At 54.7% G+C, this 20,818-nt stretch overlaps 2 protein-coding genes across 6 annotated transcripts in view; one reads left to right on the forward strand and one right to left on the reverse strand.

Annotated features, from left to right (window-relative positions):
* CFAP99 (cilia and flagella associated protein 99) overlaps positions 1–16,825 on the reverse strand; it is a 34,932-nt gene extending 18,107 nt beyond the window's left edge. The window contains exons 1-2 of the mRNA XM_032856209.1: positions 16,683–16,825; positions 9,336–9,463 (exon numbers count right to left, since the gene is read on the reverse strand). Coding sequence (XP_032712100.1) covers positions 9,336–9,446 — 111 coding nt within the window. The 5' untranslated portion in view covers positions 9,447–9,463; positions 16,683–16,825. The remainder of the gene's footprint in view (positions 1–9,335; positions 9,464–16,682) is intronic.
* A 385-nt stretch (positions 16,826–17,210) lies between these two features.
* Positions 17,211–20,818, forward strand: part of ZFYVE28 (zinc finger FYVE-type containing 28) — a 106,033-nt gene continuing 102,425 nt past the window's right edge. For all 5 annotated transcript variants that reach the window (XR_004382541.1, XM_032856248.1, XM_032856218.1 and 2 more), the window contains exon 1: positions 17,211–17,515. Coding sequence is in view for 4 of the 5 variants with exons in the window: in XM_032856248.1 (XP_032712139.1) it covers positions 17,477–17,515 (39 nt within the window). In the remaining variant the exon portion in view is untranslated. The remainder of the gene's footprint in view (positions 17,516–20,818) is intronic.

Consider the following 20,818-nt stretch of genomic DNA (forward strand, 5'->3'; position numbering starts at 1 on the left):
GGTGCTGAGGAGCCTTTCCTGCAAGCAGTCTGGGAACACCTTTCGGGCACCTTATACCCACCCCCCAACCATGCCCTTCAGTCCAGCAATCACACTTCTGGGAATGGAAGGGAACCATCCAAAATGCAGGAGATGCCCACACACAAGAAAAGTTCAGGGCATTTGAGAAGAAAATTTTTCAAGCGTTTTCCCCCCATCATCTGCTTTGTTCTTCTCAATTTGGAACGTTGGTGCTTTCTGCCTGTGTCTGGCTGGTCTCTGTCACCCGGCTCTCCCGTGCCCTAACTGAGCCTGCTGGGATGTCGACCTCGCACGGTTTACATGGAAAGACAAAATGTTTTCCGTCGGTGCTGGAACGTATGTTCAGCTTTTCCACTTTAGAAGAAAGAAAAATAATCCTGTATCATCCTTGAATGTATGTCCAAGCTTTTCCTCTTTGGAAGAAAAAAAATCCAGTATCATCCTGTGCTGTGAAGTTTAGACTAGTTCATACATGTTGTATTAAACCTGCCATGTAGGGCGCCTGGGTGGCTGAGTGGGTTAAAGCCTCTGCCTTTGGCTCAGGTCATGGTCCCAGGGTCGTGGGATCAAGCCCCACATTGGGCACTCTGCTCAGCAGGGAGCCGGCTTCTCCCTCTCTCTCTCAGCCTGCCTCTACCTACTTGTGATCTCTGTCTGTCAAATAAATAAATAAAATCTTTAAAAACAAAAAAAGAAAAAACCTGCCATTTCAATTGTAATGTGAAGATTTTGTGAGCACTACGCTGCTTGGGATGCCTAAAGGTATCTGGACGTATATGAAAAAGTGCAGGGCAAGGGGAAAGGGTAGGAGCCTACATGTCAGTGGCGGGAGTCGCTGTCTCCCGTGGGGCGGGGATGGCAAGTCTGCCATGCCCTGATGCCCTGAAGAATTGAGAATGCGGGCCCCAAGACCGGTCCTGCAGGATGAAGTAAAAGTTCAGACCAGCCCCCGACAGGTGCAAAGCACATCAAAACAAACCCACCTGCAGGGTACCTGGGTGGCTCAGTAGGTTAAAGCCTCTGCCTTCAGCTCAGGTCATGATCCCAGGGTCCTGGGGTCAAGCCCTGCATCAGGCTCTCTGCTTAGCAGAGAGCCTGCTTCCCTCTCTCTCTGCCTGCCTCTCTGCCTACTTGTGATCTCTATCTGATAAATAAATAAAATTTAAAAAAAAAACAAGAAAGTTTTTTTGGGGGGCCAATCTATTAGATACATTTTGGTATCTTGTTGTTTTAGTTTGAACTTTTTTCTTGTCAGTGAAATTTTCCTCTGTTTACCGGACATTTATTTGTACTTCTGTGAATTACCAATTTACATTCTTGGCTAACTTTTTATTGGGACAATATTTTTCTTAATCATTTTTATGAGCTCTCTATTTTATTTTAAGACTTTTATTTATTTATTTGACAGACAGAGATCACAAGTAGGCAGAGAAGCAGGCAGAGAGAGAGGAGGAAGCAGGCTCCCCGCTGAGCAGAGAGCTCCATATGGGGCTTGATCCCAGGACCCTGGGACCATGACCTGAGCCAAAGGCAGAGGCTTTAACCCACTCAGCCACCCAGGTGCCCCTCTATTTTATTTTTTTTTAAAGGATTTTATTTGAGAGAGAGAGAGGGAGAGGGAGGACAAGCAGGGGGAGGGGCAGAGGGAGAAACGGGCTCTTTGTTGAGTAGGGAGCCTGATGCAGGACTTGATCCCAGGACCCTGGGATCATGTCCTGAGCCGAAGGCAGACGCTTAATGACTGAGCCACCCAGGCGCCCCATGAGCTCTTTATATAGTGAGGTAAAAAATGTGCGCGCTATTATGATAGTTATTTTTCTGAGTTTGTAATTTGTCCTTTAACTTTATATAAAGTATTTTTTGGCACACAGAGCACACAGAGGTTTCTCTTTTTTGGGGGGGAGGGTCAAATCTATCTTTTCCTTTATGGTTTCTTCCTGTTTTCATGCTAAGAAAACAGAAATGAGATGGCCTGAGGGCTCCTGGACAAGCCACAGGACATTGGAGAGTCTGTGTCCCCCACAGGTGTGCGTGAGACATCTGGTTGTTGTTTTGGCAGACAGTGTCATTCCCACTGGTACCACGGGGGCTAGAAGCCCAGGGACCATGTTCTTCAGGGGGCTCTGCGCCCAAGTTTGGTCCTGCCCTTACAGGAGGGACAGCACAGCAAGGGAGACAACGTGTCTCTTCCTGCCCCATTGGAGGTGATGCAGCTCCAGGCCGCTCCAGACTGGAGCTCTGAGCTTGAGCACCACTGTACTAAATCCCTGACCCCTCTCAGTGCCTGGAAGAGGCCCTGGCAGCAATGTTCTCACACTCATAGCTCCTGCCGGCAGCCTGGCTCACGGGCTCCGTTGCAGGCTCCTTGTCTCAGGGCCCATCCCTCCTGCCCAGTTTCTTCACTGTCTGCACACAGCCCATGGGGCCCCTCACCCAGCCAGCCCTCCCTGGACTCCAGAAAGCTCTGTCTGCTCCTGGTCCTCCCCTCACTTGTCTGTCTGTGGTCATGCAGGAGGCTGGTCTCCTGGGCTTTGCCCAAACCTGCCCCTTCCTAGCCTTCCCAACCAAACACTCTCAGCTGTTCAGAAGAAACCCCCGATGGCTCCCTCTGCTCCCACCCAATGCCTCAGGGATGGCTAAGGGAGCCAGGCTGCTTTCTGGCTTCTCCTCTTGCTTATCCTCTATTTCCAACCTGGCCACCAAGCAATTGTTTTAAAATGGAAGTGACATCATGTCTGTCCCTCTATAGAACCTTCCAGAAGGAGTCCTTATCATAGCCAGTGAGTCTTCTTCTGAGTCCGTACCCAACCCTGGCCCCACTCCAGCCACACTGGCCTCCCTCTGCTTCTTCGGCATGTAGGATGTCCTCTCAGGGCCTCTGCACTAGCTGTTCCCTCTGCCTGCAATGCTCCTCCTTGCGCACTTGCTCCTTCACTCCCAGCAGGAGTGCTCAGGTACTACCTGACCTGGGAGGTGTTCCGGACCCCACCACAGTCAGACGTCGGCCAGCCCCTTGCCCCTGCGCATACTGGCAGTTGATCGCCCATCCCTGCGAGAATCTCACCCTGATGCTCATGAGAACAGGAACACAAAGTCCTGTCTCTGTGGGCAATGGTAGGGACCCAGAGACCTCGCTGAGCACAGGCTGGGTGCAGAGCGGGGTCTCCATCCAGCCAGGCTTCTGCATCAGTTTCCCTGCACAGTCCCCTGACCCCTGGGCTGTTCATTGTCTGAGAAAGCCCGAGGAAGCCCGGAGCGGCCCCGCTGGCAGGCAGGAGAGCAGTGAGTCAGCGGGGCTGGAGCGAGGCTGATGACTCTGCAGGACGCCTGCCTCTGAGGCTCAGACAACAGTGACTCTGCTTCTCATTCATTACATCTGCGTTTGGGAAGCGGGAGTCTGTATTTTTAATAAGGTCAGAGCCTTGAGCCTGAGGCTGGAAGCCCTCATGCCATCATGCCCCAGGCAAGGAGGTCAGGCAGGGCTGCACAGGGCCCAGGGGTCCTGGAAGATGCAGAGCCAAGCAGTAAATGACACCCTGGCCCATGGGCTAGGCTGGGTCCAGGGCCAGGTCCTTGCCCCCAGGGAACCCAGCTGGTCACAGAGGGGAGACTGAGGCCTGGTGGGGTGACATGGGTCAGAGGCCGCTGAGCTCCAGACCAGGTCCTTCTAGCCAGGCCGGCGGAGGGTTGCTGGGGTTGGGTTGGCTGGGCTGACCAGGCTTTTCCTGAAAGGAGGTAGGGCCAGGTTGAGTTGCAGAGAGGGCCCCAATACCAGAGCTTACCCTTAACCCCAAGCTAGCCTTGGTCACAGAACCTAGAGGGTGGTGGCCATCCTGGAGACACAGTGTTGTGTACCATTTTGGGCCTTGGTCCAGTTCAGGACTCCCAAGTCCACGGCCCCCGGCTGGCCCCCAGGGAGGTCAGCCAGCCCTTGGATAAGAGTTTCATGGACAGTCCTGGGAGGGGACCAGGCCTGCGGGGCAGAGGACCCAGAGGCCTGCAAGGCTGCCCATGTTCCACTATCACCAGCTGCCTCCTGCAGGAGTTCCTAGACCGGCTTGCCTGCCGGCACCACAGAGTTAGGGCAGGGCGAGACCAGGGTCCAGGGCAGGAAAGGGGCCTGGGTGCGGATTTCAGCATGTGGCAGAATACCTAGGAGCCCTGGCCATCAGTGATGCCAAGACTGAAGCCAGGGAGAAGAGCACAGAGAGAACGTTGGGGCTGCCAGATGTTGGCACAACCCCTTCTCCCTTTCTGCTGTCCAATAGAAGAATGCTATCTCATCGTGGATGGTGTGCTCGGCCCGAATTTTTTCCAGCCCCCTGCTGATGGAGCCATGTAAAGGGCTTTAATCAATGAGATTTAATGGCAGGTTGCCCGGTGTAGCTTCCAAAAAGGCTCTTAGAAAGTTAGGCAGATTCACCTGGCACCTGCCTTGTGCTGTTTGCCTCTCTCCTCTTCTTACCTGGGATATGGATACAATGCTGGAGGCAGGGCAGCTGTTTTGTGACTGAAAGATAGAGGTAGGAGCACCAAGCAGAGAGGAAGGAGAATGCATTCCTAAAGCCACCAGGGAGCCACTGAGCCCACCCTAGACCGCCTGTCTGCAGACTGCTTCCTACGTGAGCAAAGATACCTCTAATTTCTTCAAGCCATTGCTTTCTGGGATTGTCTCATAGTCAAACACTATTTCCCAAAAGATACATGTTCAAGCAGATAGTTCAGACACAGAAACACATACTGTTTCAAAACCAAAATAATGTTGATTAGAACTACCCCGAGCACTCTTTCGCACCTTTTTGGCAATGATGACACCAGCTGCCAGAGCAGTGTGTAAGCCGGGCTGGAGGGGAACAGACACTCCCTGCCTGCCGAGGACACGGTCGGCTGGCTGTGTCTAGAGAGCTCACCATGGCTCACTCTCTCTCATGGAGAAGCTGCCTCTTCTGGGACATGATCCCAGCTGCAGAGGCCCAGGCACACCCATCAGCCCTGTGGTGCTTCTCACCCTGAAATACCAGAAAGGACCTCCAAGCCCATCAGCCAGAGATGGCTGTGTGATGGTCACAGCCAGCAGGAGGATGTTCTTGCATCCACAGACATGGAACAAGCTCCCGGGGAAGCTTCAGGGCTAACGGCCAAGTGCAGGACTGTGCGACCAGGGGCTACCAATGGCTAAAACTGTCCGAAAATTTTATACAAAAGTGATATTGTTTTTATATGTAAAAGATACCATGTAGATGTAATTTCTGACACATGTAGTGTCTCTGCGAGAGAGGCCTTCACGGTCTCTGGAAGGAACTACAGGATACTGGTCTCTGCTTGTCTCCCAGGAGGGCCGGTGGGGGAGGGAGAATCCTCCCTCCCCAATGGACACAATTTTAGACCTTTTGGATTTTGGATATTTGATGTCAATAAACGAGGCACTGAAACTCAAACAAAAATGATTTCCTGAGCCCGGGCCTCCTGTGAAGCTACCGACCAGAAGAATGAGAACGATGTTCTGGGACAACGTTCTGGGATGTGGCCTCTGGCACCTGCTGCCTCCCAGGCAAGGCCATGGCTGGTGATTTCAGGCCCCTGGCCCCTGGCCCCTGCCTTCCCCCCTACCTTCCTGCACGAGCCCCCCTCCCCTTCCCCTTGCTACCCTCCCCAGCACCTCTCTCCCTGGCTGGGGGTGCTGGGCTGGGTGCTCAGCTGGGCCTCTCCCTGCCCCGCCTCACCCCTGCACTGTTGGGACTGAACAGCTGTCCAGTGCCTCTATTGCCAGCCCTGTGCTGACCTTTCCCTTCTCCTGCTCAGGACTCACCTGCCTGCCTGTCCTTGCCCACCAGCTGCCACAATGGCCCCAGGTCCAAGCTTCTATGCACTCAGGCCCCACTGGGCCACCGCGCCCACATAGCGCCTGCCACAGGTCAGGATTCCGCTGCGCCTGGCTCATGCAGACCCCTCTGTCCGGCAGATCCCCATTCTCCGTAACCTCCCAGCCCTCAGGTGCTCACTCTCAAAGGCAGACCCTTGCTGGAGGCTGCTGAGACCTCATGGGCTCTGCGGAGGCCCCATGCTGTCTGCTCTACCCAGCACGCCCCCACCTGTCCAGCCTGGTGGCCCAGCTGTCATGCCGGCTGGCCATGTGGGGTTCTGGGAGTGCACAGGAGGGGACAGAATAGCCCAAGGCAGGACCTAGAGAGTACTGCCCCCCAGCATCCGTCCCCCTACAGGAAACTCTCAAGTCCACCCACCATCATGGTGCTCTAATGATGCCTGTTCCCAAGTGACATTAACTGTGGGGGGGGTCAGAGCTGGGAGCATGGGGTGGGGCAGAGGGTGGAGGGAGGAGCTCTTCCTCATTCCCATCCCACCCTGAGGGCCTTTCCAGGGAGCACAGGAGAACCAGGCTTTCTGGCCAGAGCAGGATGCCTGCTGGCAGCATGCCTGGTTGCTGGCACCATCACCCTCGTCCCCACCTGTCCCTGCCTCCCTTCTCCAGCTCCAGTCGGTTCCTCCATATTGCTCTCAGGCCACTCTGGAGACTGGCATCTGGAGAGGCTCAGCCCCATGTCTCAGCACCACATGTCTGAAGTGGTGACGGATCCCTGTGTGATCTATAGATCGATCTGCAGAGAGGAAGTCAGCGCACCCTTCCCCCAGCCCACAAGTCCCTGGACCTTTCCCAGCCCTTCTAGCCAGGCTCCATCTGACCACCTCAGGTGCGCTCCTCTCCACCTGTCCCCAGAGCCCAGCATTCTGGCAGCCACCCAGAGTGTGCCAACCTGGCGCCTCTGTCCTTGGCATCCCTCAGCAGGCTCCCTGTCTGTGCAAATGTCCTGGGGCTGCTTAACAAATTGCCACCCACTTTGCAGCTGAAAACAATAGGAATGACAGAATTCCAAAAGTGAGATGTTGGGAGATCGGTCCCTTCTTGGGGACCAGAGGGAGAGTCCATGCCGTGTTTCTTCCTTGCTTTGGGTGGTTTCAATCGTCCCAGTATCCATAGCTCATAGATGTATCACTAAACTCTGCCTCTGAGGTTTCATGGACTTCTTCCTTGTGTCTCTGTGTCTGTGCCCAGATTTCCCTCTTCTTACAAGGATGCTAGTCACTGGATTTGGGGCTCACCCTGAATCAAGGATGATCTTATCTCGAGATTCTTAATGATATCTGTAAAGACAGTGTTTCTCGGTGAGGTCACATTCACAGGTAACCAGTGGTTAGGACTGCAATTTATCTTTTTTGAACCAAGAAACCTGCCATTCCCTGGACTGCTGGCCCGTTTACATGCCAGGTCATTCTCTGTCAGGTGGCAGTCTTGAGCTTTGGTCCAACAAAAGCAGCAGATTGCACCAATTTTCTGACAGCTGGAGACAAGAGTGTGTTGTCCCAGCTGCCTGGACTCGAGGTGGACATTTGAAAGGATCTGGAGGTCCAGCTGCCTCTCTGCCTGGTGTGAGCATCTGTGCCCATCGCAGAGATCCCAGGCGGCTCTCTGGGGCGCGGACGCCGTGCTGATCTCCCTCCCCACAGAAACGCACACGGAGCGGGGTGGGCGGAATCACGTGGGGCTTACCCATAATAATCTGTTGGTTGTGGGGAAAAACACCCCACACGATTTGTTGTAACAAACGCAACTTTCTGTAACAGTTGTTATTTAGAAATAAGGATAGTAACTCCATTGATTGTGCTGAGCAGTGGGGGAAAGTTTTGGAGGGGCGCAGGCAGGGGAGCTTCGGACACAGCAGGGACACCAAGGAGCCTTCTCAGAAGTGGAAGTTGAGACCCTCAAGGGAGGTCTTCCTTTTAGGACAAGAAGACTAACAGCAGTCATGGCTGCTGGGAAAGACCCGTGGCAGGCAGAAGCTCAGCCGTGCCCTGGAATAGCCCAAGGGGCCAGGCTGCAAGCAGGCGTTGGGGAGGCCAGTTCCTCCTGGGGCCGGAGCATTGTGGCCTGGCCACCTCCCCACCACACCTAGGCTCTGAGGGCAAGAGCTCGAAAGAGGGGTGCAGGGGCCTTGGGGGGAGGAGTGTTCCCTAAGCCCTGCCCAGTCTTCTCCTGAGTGACTCTGGGAGCAGGCCCTGGGTCAGCCGAGTCCCAAGCTTTCTCCTGTGGGAGAGGCTCTGGTTGCTGGAACCCCTCCAGCCTTTTTGTGTGCATACCGCCCAGGGCTCCGGACCCTTCAGCTGTCAGTGCCCACCCACCCCATCCTGCCTCTACGTTTTCAGGCTGCCATACCACAGGCAGCCCATGAAGGAGGAGAATCTCTACCACACCCCAAGTGAAAGGGAGTCCGTCTGTGGCCTGGGGCCCGGCAAAGGCTGCAGCTGAGCAGGTTGGGGGGGGTGCAGGCGGGGCCTGGTCACAGCTGTCCCCCAGGGGGTGGGCACTGAATAGCTCCCAAGGGCCCTGGTAAAGCAATCGGAGGCAAACTCGCAGAAGAAGTTTGTGGCGTTCACACCACAGCCCAGCCCACCTTCAAGCCACTGTAGGTGCAGTTGTTCTCGGTGAGCTATCCCACAGATTTTCCAATGGGACCCATGTTCCCAAAGTCCTGAAGGTAGGTCCCCCCACAACGCACCCTCCTGCTCCCTAGGCTCCGCCCTCAACACATGGCCGGCGGACACAAGGCCAGAGACCTGATCCCAGCGAGGCCTCCGAGGGCTGCTGAGGGGGTGGGAGGGGCTAGAGCCACACCGCTCCCATCCTGGGATCCCGCTGAGTGGTCTCTGTACATGCTGGAAATGGGGGTGGGCTGCAGTTGGGGCAGAAAAGGACAGGGACCATCCTGGGGCACAGGGACAGAGCTGAGTTGCCAAGGGGAAGGTCCCTTGTTTCTTCCAGGTATGGGTCACAAGAGGAAGGAGCGGCAGGGGTGGGGGGCTCCTTTGGGCCTCACTGCTCTGTGGAAGGCCAATTAGCCCACTCGCTGTCCGTGCAGAGCTGCCCCAAGAAGGACGCCACTCTTCAGAGTGGTGGCCCATTCAAGGTGACTCTTCCCTATTTTTGGTTTGGGATAGTACCGCGCAGGCATGTCCTGGGTTGCGGAGGCCTTATTTCTTTTCACAACACTGGGGTGACACTCTGATCACCAAGAGTGCCTCTTGAGGTCACACATGGTAACCTGCCCCTGAAGGGTCATTGTTGTGACCTACAGTGACACCAAGCACATCCAGGAGTTGTGCGCAGGCCTCTCCCCAGGTCAGAAGGGAAGCAGCTGTGAGGAAGGAATTTGATGTTGTATTGCTAGAAGGTAACTAGCTACATGACAGGTGTCATGGGCACGCCTCCCAGCAAGCCCCGAGCTGCCCTCTGTCCCTACCTGTAGGGCTGTGGACGTTGCCTCCAGGAACTGCTCAGGACTGTCCTTCTCAGGCTGAAATTTGTTCAATTGCTCAATGACAGTTTCAATGCATTTTCCATAGTAGGCCATCTTCCCAGGGCAAGACCCTAAAAGCAAACCACTCCAGGTCACATGCTCCACAGCCTCAGCAGGTGGCAAAGGCAGCCACAGATCCCTTATCCACAGACGGCCATCCCTGGTGAGCCTGGGGCCTCTCACAGTGAGGCGTGTTAGAGGGAAAGAGGAACCCCAGCTGGGTGATCTCGGCCCACTTCCGGGACTGCGTCCCTGCAGGCCTCTGCTACTTGCAGGGCCCAGGCTGGCCTTGGGGGGCCCTCACCCACAGCCCCTGGAGGCTCTCAGGCACCCTATGTGGCCCCAAGGCCTACAACTGTGCAAAGGTAGGGATAACCCCTGGGAGTGGGGGGAGCTCTGAGCATCTCTCAGCCCAGGTGGGGTTCAGTGACTGTCTAGGCAGCAGGCCTTGCCCAGAGTGGTGGGTAACCTAATCCCAAAAGGCTGGAGCAAAAAGAATCCTCGGGTCACCAGAGCCAACACCCCCATTTTAAAGACGAAGGACCCAACACCTAGAGAGAATGCACAGTTGGTAAGTAGCCAGACCTGGTATGGGCACTGAACATTCCAGAAACATACTACCTCCAGGAGACCGGTTTGCCCAGAGACCCTCTCTGGGAGACCTTGGAGAAGCTGTTTGGGGTGGGGCTGGGCCCCCAGGAACCAGTTCGAACAGGTAACCCCCAAATTGTCCTTGGAGGGGGGTGGACAGGCCCAGTAGGGGCTCCCTCCCCACCTGCCGCCCCCCTGCTGGTCTTCCCAGGCACCTTCTGTTGGCAGAGCCAGGCTGCTAGTGCCCTGGGGACCATTGAGGCACCTCTGTTTCACCCCCAACAACTTGGGATGGCTCTAGATAGCAGCCCCCAGCCGAGGCCCCCCAGGCGAGACAGGGCAGAAAAGCAAACTGTCACTAGGGTCCCCAGGGAGACAGCCTATCTCAGCCGATGTGGCCACTGGCTGAGTCCCTAGTGCTTTAAGGAGAGTGAGGACCAAATACCACTGGACGCCTCAGAGAACCTCTGACACGAAACACTGAAGCAAGCCAGCAAGAGGAGGAGCAGAGTTCAAGCCCAGATTCAAGCACACCCCCTCCCAAACACAAGCCATATTGGATCTGAGGAACGAGGAACCACGGCGGAAAACGGAGTTCTTGCAAATGAAAATATTTAAATACAAGGGGCAGAAGGTAAAGTTGAGAAAATCTCCCAGAGAGCAAAAAAAAAAAAAAAAAAAAGAAGTCCAGGGGCCCTGGAGGGCTCAGTCGGTTAAGCCTCTGCCTTTGGTTTTGGTCATGATCCTGGAGTCCTGGGATTGGGCCCCATGTTGGGCTCCCTGATCTGTAGGGAGTCTGCTTTTCCCTCTGTCTTTTCCCCACACTTGTGTGTTCTCTCGCTCTAATGAATAAACAAAATATTTTTTTAAAAAAGATTTTATTTATTTATTTGACAGACAGAGATCACAAGTAGGCAGAGAAGCAGGCAGAGGGGGAGGGGGAAGCAGGCCCCCTGCTGAGCAGAGAGCCTGATGTGGGGCTCCATCCCAGGACCCTAAGGTCATGACCTGAGCCGAAGGCAGAGGCTTAACCCACTGAGCCACCCAGGTGCCTAAATAAACAAAATCTTAAAAAAAAAAAAGATGAAGATGCAGAAAGTAGGAGAAAAGCACACAGAAAACCAGAGAACCTCTCCAAAAAGTCCAAGTGCCAATTAACAGGCACTCCAGAAAGAGAAGAGGGGAATCAGGAGAGAAGATGTTCCAGAAAGGAAGGATGGGTTGGTTTCCTGGTAGACGGGGCTCCCAAGTGCCTTTTATCACCGAGGGAGAGAGCAGGTGGCCTCAGAAGGGACAGGAGTTTGGAGTGGCCTCAGATTACCCAGCAGGGAATCCATCTCTGACCTGGACAGAAGGATGGCATGTGCAGACAGGCAAGGCCCCACACCCTTCCCGGTAGGGGCAGACAAGGGACCAGAAAGCAAGAGAATTTCTAGGAAGGTGACAGCAGGTGGCAGGCCAAGGACATCAGAACCCAGTACACGGGGCTCCAGCAGGAGCCCTGCACCTGGCACAGTTCTGAGTGGGTTTTACCGAGTGCTCAGGGAAAGAAGCTTCGACACTGCCCTGGTCAAGGTCAGGACAAGTCTGCATCCTCTCCCATCTGCTGGCTGCATCCCTGGGCCCCTGCACCACCCAGCCCTGCAGGCCTGATCTGGGGATGTCCCCTCAGGGGCTGCTCCTGGGCCCAGCCCTAGCTTTGCAGGGACTGAAGCCAGCAGGACCCTCTCTTGTATGTGACTAGGAAAGTCCTCTCGAAATAGGGAAATGCACTGAGACCAGCCAATGGTCCTACAGAAACCAGGGCAAACTGCTGAAGGTAACGGCCAAGACCTGTGGGGGACTCTGGTGTGACACAGCCCTGTTTCTACAACTGGTCTTGCCCCAAAGTGCACATGAATGATCAGTACCAAGGGAGCGAGGTCTGTGCATGACCTGAAGGAATCTCTGAGCCAAAGGTGGCACTGAGGGGCGTGTAGCCAGTTCCTTTTCTTGGTGTGGGGCCTGGACTTTAGGGAGGGGGTCTGCCCAGGACCCAGCTCTGAGGGACCCCTTCCTCGGGTCTGGCTTGCAGTGACAGGCCTCAGGGGCCATGAAGGAAACACTGACTCTGGTAAAGTCCTGGAAGAGATTTATTTCCACCATTTGCAATCTTTGCCCTAGCAAGATTGGGTTTTTCTCCGCCTAATGCAGCTGATGGACCCAGGAACACCTTATTTTATTAGGTAGGTTCTGTGCCCAGTGTGGGGGAAAGGCAGGAGGACCCAAGGCCCCTGGTAGATCAGACAGGGGCGGTGCTACCCTCTGAGGGGAGGGAGGTTTGGGGAGGAGTGGTCTCAGGTCAGGGGAGTCTCCTACCACTAACAGCCACCATGAACAAATCCCCCCAAGGTCTCAGCTCTTAGGGGACCCTTCCTGGCCTAGAATCCCAGACCCTGAGCCCTCTTCCTGCTTCCCCTGCTTTACCCCAGCTCTGTCCACCCAGGCTTCTCACTGGCTCCCACACCCCTGACATGTGTCTCCCGAAACTTGAACACTCTTTATCCTCTCCCTGGTGAGCTCCTAGGCATCCCAACAACACTGGGTGCAAACAGAGACCCTGTGGAGGCTGGCTTCCTCCTCCCCCAGCCTGTCCCTTCTCTGTGCCTTCTCTGAACTTGTCCGAACTTGTGTGACGCCCCCGTGAGCAGCTGGAGCAGGATCCTGTTTTCCTGCCTCTGAGTCCTGACCCTTGCTGGAGATGGTCCCCAGCCAGTGCCGCAGCCGTGTCTGCGGGGTAAACGACAGGGCACAAAAAGGTGCCAGAAGGTCCAGTACCGTAACTGGTACTCGTAGTTTTAATCAGAAAGATGGTTTTGACACCCAGAGATAGATCTCCCCAAAGATCATATTAGTGCTTTTTAAAACCTGTGCTCCCACAGATCCTATAGTTCAACAGAGTTCAGTTTTATTGTTTCATTTAAGTGGAGGATAACAGATATGACAAGATTTACTAAGCAAGTAGATGTGGATGAGAACAAACCCCTTGTGGAGTTGGGGATTGAGCCTCTCTGCCTGACTCGTGAGAACATCTCAGAGGGAGCCATTCCTGGGTGAAAGAGGCACCATGCCAACATAATAAAGGCAAATAACACTCACATATTCCAGAGCTCACAAGGAAATGAGTGCAACAAGTAAAAAGTCCGTCTTTATAGAAACAATGTTAAGGATGCAGTATCTTTTATCCCTTCTCCTGGCTGTCACTTGGGGGTTGCTGCCCCTGGATGGGATCTGGCCCTTGACTCTACCATCCTGCCTCTGCTCTGAACACAGTTCAGCCCGGAGGAACCAAGAACAGTCAGAAAAGGGCTCCCTCCTTCCAGCAGCTGATGTGGGCGGTCTGCATGCAGGGGAGCTGCTCCAGGGTGGATGATTTCCCTGCCCTCCCTCCTGTCCTGGAGCTGGAACATTCCAGAGAAAGCATGCTCCTAGGGGCCCTTTGGTCAGGACACAAGTCCACAAAGAGCAAGGGAACCACCCAAGCGGTCCCCCAAATCCAGAGCTGGCCTGGATAGAACAAACTGGAAGCTATGACAACATAAGCCAGGTGGTGGCTGCAGAAGGGAGTCTGTGGGGGGTTGTGGGGAGGAGAGAGGGGTCCCTGGCTCACTGTTAGGCCCAGGGCTCCTGGGCCAGGGGATCTGCACCCTCACCCCAGCAAGGAGCCGCTGCACCAAGAAGGTGGACATCAGGAAAAGAGACCTTGGAGTTTTGCGTTCTCACTGAAGTTGGCCTATGAGCTTAGGCAGTATGATCACATGTCTGGGTGGGAGACAGGTAGTAAAGTCATCTGATTCTGATACATGCTCTTAGCTCCTCAGCTTTGTTTTAATGGGGGCAAAACCGGAGGTGTGGGAAGTGGCATTTAATTCTCAAGATTTAACTCCCCTAATCAAGACTTGACTGTCTCATATTTAAGGAAACTTTAAAGGTGGGCTGGACCAAAGCTTCTCTTTTCTTAGCAAATCCTTTATAGAAAGAAATGAGACTACAGAAGGTTTAAATTCCATCAGACACAAACCAGTTCAACAATCTCAGCCACTAGAGTGCCTTCATTTCCATAGATACCAAATGTGCATTAATTCATATATATTCTTTCCCTGGCTTTTGAGCCTGAGTAAAATTCTCTGAAGGATTTTTGCCAAGTCATGCTGTGAAGGCTTGTGCTCTAAGTACAGACCCCCATGGCAGGTTTTGCTGGTTGCTTTTTAATCTCCAGTCCCCCTTTCCTCCTGAGTAACAAAGCACCAAGTTTTAGTTGGGTTTATTGCTGCCCAGCTGGAAGATGACATTCTCCCGCCTCTGTGGCAGCTAGGTATGCCATGAAGGTGTGAGATTTCGGGAAATTCTTTCTAAAAAGGCAGAGGCATACATGCTTTTTCTCTTTCCCATCCTGCTGCCTGGACTCAGAAGTGATGGCAGGAACTTGGGCAGCCATTCTGGACTGTGAGGAAAAGATGGCAGAGGAGGAAGAGAGAAGAACCAAGTCCCTGGTGGCTTTCTGTAGCTGCTATATCTTCCAGGATTGCCTCCCCACTAACCTCCTTTATGGAAACATGAATGATCTTATTTGGGCCACTATGATCTTGGGGGTTTTTGTTACATGTAGCTGAATCTAATCTTTAAAAATTTTTAAAAAGATGTTATTTATTTAAGAGAGAGAGAGTCAGAGGACATGAGCAGGGGAGGGGCAGAGGGGGAAGCAGTTTCCCCAAGAGCAGGGAGCCCGATGTGGGGCTCGATTCCAGGACTCTGGGATCATGATCCAAGCCAAAGGCAGCCACTTAACCTACTGAGCCGCCCGGGTGCCCCTAAAAAGTTTTAAAAGATTTTTTTATTTTAGGGAGAGAGAGAGAGAGAGAGGGAGAGAGAGAGAGAGCGAACATGAGCAAGGGGAGGAGCAGAGAGAGAGAAAGAAGCAGACTCCCTACTGAGCGGGATCCGGACACAGGGCTTTATTCCATAACCCATAAAATCATGACCTAAGCCAAAGCCGAGTCGATGCTTAACCAACTGAGCCACCCAGGCACCCCTAGCTTAATCTTAAGATTAAGAACCTAATCTTAACTGATATACTCACTTCCCTGAAGCCAGCCTTCCTCCCAAGCACAGTTTCAAACTGGGAGGCATAGGGGGGAAGTCTCTGCACAGCAGCAACAGCCCCAGCCTTGGAGTTGGCCAAGGACAGAACCATAGAGAGCAGGCACCCAAGTTTCTATCCCAAGTTCTCATGCTAGAAGCACTGGCTGGGGGAGGAGTGGGTCTTACAGGGGAAAGATGGAGAGTCCATTTGGGCATGTTGAGTTTAAGGGGACTTGTTAGACTTCCACCGGCAAAGAATAGGTAACGGGGTCTGCAGTCCCAGGGTGATGTTCAGGCTAGAGATAGAAGTTTTGGAAAGGTCAGGAGAAAATGGTTTTTTATCAGACTGTGTGACTGCAGAAAATCACCCAGGGAAGGAGTGAAGAGAAGAGAGTCCAAGGACTGAGTCCTGGAGCTCTTGTGTTAGGAGGCTGGGAAACAAAGGGGACCCCAGCCAAGAAGACTGAGAAGGAGCAACTACAGGAGGAGAGGCAGGGAGTGTGATCTGTTCCAGTCAAGCAAGGTGGCGTGTTCCGGAGGCAAGCACTCGGCCGGGCTGCAGGCTGCTGACAGTTCCAGGAAGAGATGGGCATCTGATCACTGGACTTAGCAATATCGGGGTCAACAATGACTTTGATGAAGAACTTTGGAGGAGGAGTTGGGTAAAAATCTGATCAGAATGAAAAATCAGACCTGGAGTCCACAAGAGTGGGCTCCAGAAAGAAGATGCAGAAGAACTGAAGATAAGAGGCAACCCAGGGTGGGTGGGTAGCGTGTTTGCTCCTTAGGGGAGCAGTGATTTGGTAGTAGCTGGAGGGAGTAGGGAAGATCATCCAGGCACTCAAAAATGAACATGGCCCACCACCAGCACACAAGGAAATCTCTGAGGCTGCCTGTGCCCAGTCTCATTGACTCTCATAGACTAAAGAGCTCAGGGACCCAGAGCCATCAGAGCATGTAGTCCTGGGACCACGGATAAATAACAGGAGTCTCAGAGAGTAAGTTCTCTACCAAGGGAGACATTCCTTCCATTTCCTGCACCCCAAATCTGCACATTTCAGAACACCGCGAGAGAGGTGCTGGGTGGGGTCAGTGGAAAGTGCGAAGCTGCTGAGGGACTGCTGTCCTTGATCTGGACCCTCTCCTAAAGCCAAGAGCATAGCAGCATCTTCTCCCTCAGTTTCTCCAGCTGTCAATGGGAATTTAAGTTTTTTGTATTCAACACGTTTGTTTTTAGCTCTTTGCTTGATACATAATAGGTTCTTAGATTTTGGTGATTGTCTTTATGGATCCAAATTAGGGCACGGTTGGGGGAACTAGTGAATATGGTAGAAAATCTTTATAAAAAGCACCGTTTATTGTAGCTATTAAAAAGAAAACAAAAGCACAGTTAACTTTAATCAAGAAGCTGGGAAGAAGCCCAGAAAGGTGGTCAGCGAAAGCAAGATGAGAAGCAAAAGGAGGATGAGCACCGCCTGCAGACCATGGGAAGCTGCTGGAGAGAGGCGCTGGTGCTGAGGGGACGCGCCTCGCCCTCCTCCCTATCGGCTCCCTACCTGCTTCTTTCCCACCTCCTACCTGCGGGCCGGCTTCGCGGGCGCTCCTGCCGCCCAACCTCCCGTCCCACTCCACCCGCAGCCACAGCAGATGCCAGGGCCAGCGGGTGCGGCGGGTCTCACAAATCCAGGCGGGTCCCCCACTTCACGCCTGCTCAGCCGGGACCTCCGTCACTAGCCGGGACAGGGGGTGTGCTCAAGGGCGCAGTTTGGACGTCGTCACCTAGCAACCGGCTTGCGCGCTCCGGCTCTCCCTGCGGAAAGACTACAAGCCCCAGAATGCACAGCGCCCCCTGCTCGGACAAGGGCGGTGCACCCAGGGCCCCGCCTCCCCGCAATGCCCATCGGGACTTGTAGTTTTTCGCCTTTCCCAGGAGCGCTGGGTCGCCCTCGGGGAGCGCGCCTCGGGCGGGGCGTGGCACGGCGCCGCGGGATTGGGCGGAAGGGCAGGGGGCTCGCGGCGCGTCGGCGCATGTGCGGCGCGCGGCGCGGTGGCCGGCGAGGCGCGGGGTGTCAGTGAGCCGCGAGGAGCGGGTGCCCTGGTGCCCGCGTCTGTCCGCCCGCGGGTTCGCCTGCTGCGCGGCTGCGGGTCCGCCCTGCGCGCCGCTAGCGGAGCATCTCCGACCGCGCACCTGCCCCGCGCACCTGTCCGCCACCCTCCGCCAGGCCCCGCGCCGGGCTCCGCTCGCGCCAGCCGCCCAGGCACCGCGCGGGCCCCGGCCCGGCCCTGCCCCCGCGTCCGCCCCGCGCCGCAGCCGGGCGGGGCGCAGCGCTGCGGAGGCGAGGGCCGCGGGGCCGGGTCCGCGCGGCACGGCGATGATGAACAGGTTCCGAAAGTGGCTGTACAAACCCAAGGTGAGCGCCCGCCCCTCCTCGCGTGACTGGCCCTCTCTCGCCTGCCGCGACACCCCCGACCTCCACGTCGCTACCCGCACACGCGGCCGCGGGACCCCTGCGGCGGGTCCCGCCTCTTCCACCCCTTCCCCGGCGGTCCTGGACTCTCCTGCCCTCGCGCGCGGACCTGGGCGCTCTTTCCGCTCTGCCGCTGCAGGGACGCGCCCAGCTCCCTGCTCATCCCTGTCCTGCGTGGCTCCCGGCTCGCATCCTGTGGTCCCCGGCCCGCAGCCCAAAGCGGACCCCTCTTACTTCTCCTGGGTCCCGGAGGGACCTTTTCATCCCTCTTCCCTGCACCGGAGGGCTCCCTTATTCTTCTGCCCGCCCCCGTTATCCTGGACCCAGAATGTGCCTCCCAGCCTCCCGTCGCACTCCGGAGGAGACCCTCTCCCCACTCCCCCAGGTTCGGAGGGGACCCCCCATTTTTCCTCTTCCCGGGTCCCGCTGCCCCGGACCTGCGTTTCCGAACTAGCGCTGATCCTCCCCTCGGCACTGTCCTTGGCCCGTGCCCACCCGCGTACTCTCAAACCCAGGACGGGTGCCTTCCTCGGCCGCGGGGTCGGGGTCCGGGCGGCGCGCCCCGCGCCTCGTTGGCTGCGCCAGTCGCACTGCGGGCGCTGCGTCCCCGCGCCGGCCCGGGCTCGTGTCCGCTGTGGCCGGCGCGGGACTGGGGGCGGGGGTGCGGGGCGCAGGGTCCCGGCCGCAAGCTGGGGGCCGGCACAGCGGGGCGGGCTGGAGCGCTGGGGTCCTGGCTGAGGGCGATACCGCTCGGGTGGGGTCACCCAACGACCCAGGGACATGGAGGCCGCAGTGGCATTGACCGATCCGAGGAACCCGCTGCTGCCCCCGCGCTGACCGCTTTTCTGGATCCGGCTTCCCCGCCCTCCCAGGCGTCGATGGTCTCTCAGGGTGGGGGTTTCTTTAAATCCGTGCTCTTTGGGTGCGCCCAGTCGGGGGAGGCAGCAGGTCTGTTTGAGAGACCGGCGCACCGGGTCCTAGGATGATCCCAGGGATCTGCGGGGTTTGTGCGTTCCGTGTTTGGGATCAGAGAGTTCTCCGGAGCGTTGGGTTGAGGGTTTAGGATGCCAGCGGTGCGCCTTGCTCCTCCTTGGCCTCACCCGAAGAGGAGCCGGGTTCTTCCCGGCCAGGGGCAGCCGCCCTCCCACTCCCAACCTCCTTGTCATGTGGCAGCTCCTTGTCCCTGCGACCCTGGTGCTCCCCGGGTCTGCGTGTGGTATGGGGCCGCCCTGATCTCTGCCGTTTCCCACAAGACCGTTCCTGGCTGCAGTTCCCCCCAGGCAAGTCTCCGTCCCCCTGCCATCCTGCTGTAGGGTACCTGGGGAGGTGGCAGGCTCTGCACAGGTTATCTGGACAAGGAATGGCTTTTTGCTTGTGTGACCTTTGTCCCCAGTTAAGGAAAAATCGAGTCTGCCTGCCGAAAGGTCATTTCTAGGGTGGTCCGCAGTGTTCTTTTTTCAGTGTGTATGCCAGCAAGGGCTGGCGGGGGAAATGTGCCATAGATCAAGTAAACTGGTATTTCCAGAAACACTCTGTCAGGAGTCCAGGGGCTCTGGGATGACTTTCCCAGCTATGGGTCTGCAGTGGCCTTGCTTCCAGGATCACGTAACTGTATCATATTGTTGGAAGGGGAGGAAAAGTAATTGTGGGTCATCTGTTTCATTAACAACTGCATACTTTCAGTGGCCCTGCCTGTTTCAGTTTAGGGAAAAGTCTTTAAAAGTGGAAAATGATACTGCCCTTGAGGTTGTGCCCGGGAATTGAGAATGGTGTCCCTAGTTTTCTCTCTTCCGCAAGCAGCTGCCCTTCCCAGGCAAGGTCCAGGGACTGGCCTGGGCAAGGGAGAGAGTCGTGATGGAGAATCCAGCTACAGGGGAAGGGAGGGGTCATGGTTCATTGGGTCCTCCTTGTCCTCTTGGGTCTTGTTTTCTGGTATTTGTCCCTGACCCTTGGACTCAAAGACACATCTGCAGTTGAGGTCTTTGCGTCTGGCTGTGGCATGCTGCCCTGCAGTTAGCTTGAGTTTGGGCTGTCTCTTATTTGAGATCTGTCTTTGGAGTCAAATGTCTTGATTGTTTGAAGGGGTAGAATATGTTAGGTCTCACTGCAGTAGCCTTTCATTTTTCAAGCAAAGCTCAGACTTTTGTCTTGGTTTCTGAATTGAATTTTGTTTCCCCTACCATTCTAATTTAACCCATTGGGCACAAGTGAGCACAGACTCAGTCCTGGGAAGATTCTGGGCTGGAGGAGCAGAAGTGTGAGCATTAGCTTTGGGGGGATGTGTCTGGGGGAGACTCTGGCCTGCAGTTAGGATTTTCCCCCCACTTTTGTATTTAGATAGATGCACATTCAAACTGCATTCTTGATGTAATCCCTGCTTTGGTTTAAAACCGAACACTGAGCTGCTTGTTCATTACAATGCAGTGGAAAATATTCTGAAGCCAAAAATACTCATTGTTCTTGCAGTTGAAAAAAGCACTTAGAAATGCTTTAAAACATTCTGACACTTGAAATTTTTGATATCTGAATCATTAATAAGTACCTCAGTTGACTAAAAAAAAAACCTGATGTACAATACACTTGTTTAACATTAAAACGACATTACCCATCTCTCATTTTTTCCATTTCTTTTCTTTCTTTTTTTTAATATTTATTTATTTATTTATTTATTTGACAGACAGAGATCACAGGTAGGCAGAGAGGCAGCCAGAGAGAGGGGAAGGGAAGCAGGTTCCCTGCCAAGCAGAGAGCCCGATGCGGGGCTCGATCCCAGGACCCTGGGATCACAACCTGAGCCGAAAGCAGAGGCTTTAACCCACTGAGCCACCCAGGCACCCCTCCATTTTATTTATTTATTTATTTATTTATTTACTTATTTAAAGATTTTATTTATTTATTTGACAGATAGAGATCACAAGTAGGCAGAAAGGCAGGCAGAGAGAGAGAGAGGAGGAAGCAGGCTCCCTGCCGAGCAGAGAGCCCGATATGGGGCTCTATCCCAGGACCCTGGGATCATGACCTGAGCCGAAGGCAGAGGCTTTAACCCACTGAGCCACCCAGGCGCCCCTCCATTTATTTTCTTTAAGGCAGTTTCTTTAAGGCAGATTTGTCCATATTACCTGGATGGTGAAAGCTGCGTGCTTATCAGCCTCCCCTTCATGATGTTGGTGATGTGCTTTTTTTGGCTTTTGTTTAGGGAAAGTCCTTCCAAGAAAGAGTTAACTAAATTAAAAAAAAATTTTTTTT

This window comes from Lontra canadensis, unplaced genomic scaffold (assembly GCF_010015895.1).
Source record: "Lontra canadensis isolate GAN:19392208 unplaced genomic scaffold, GSC_riverotter_1.0 scaffold1, whole genome shotgun sequence".
In the NCBI taxonomy this organism is placed as follows: Eukaryota; Metazoa; Chordata; class Mammalia; order Carnivora; family Mustelidae; genus Lontra; species Lontra canadensis.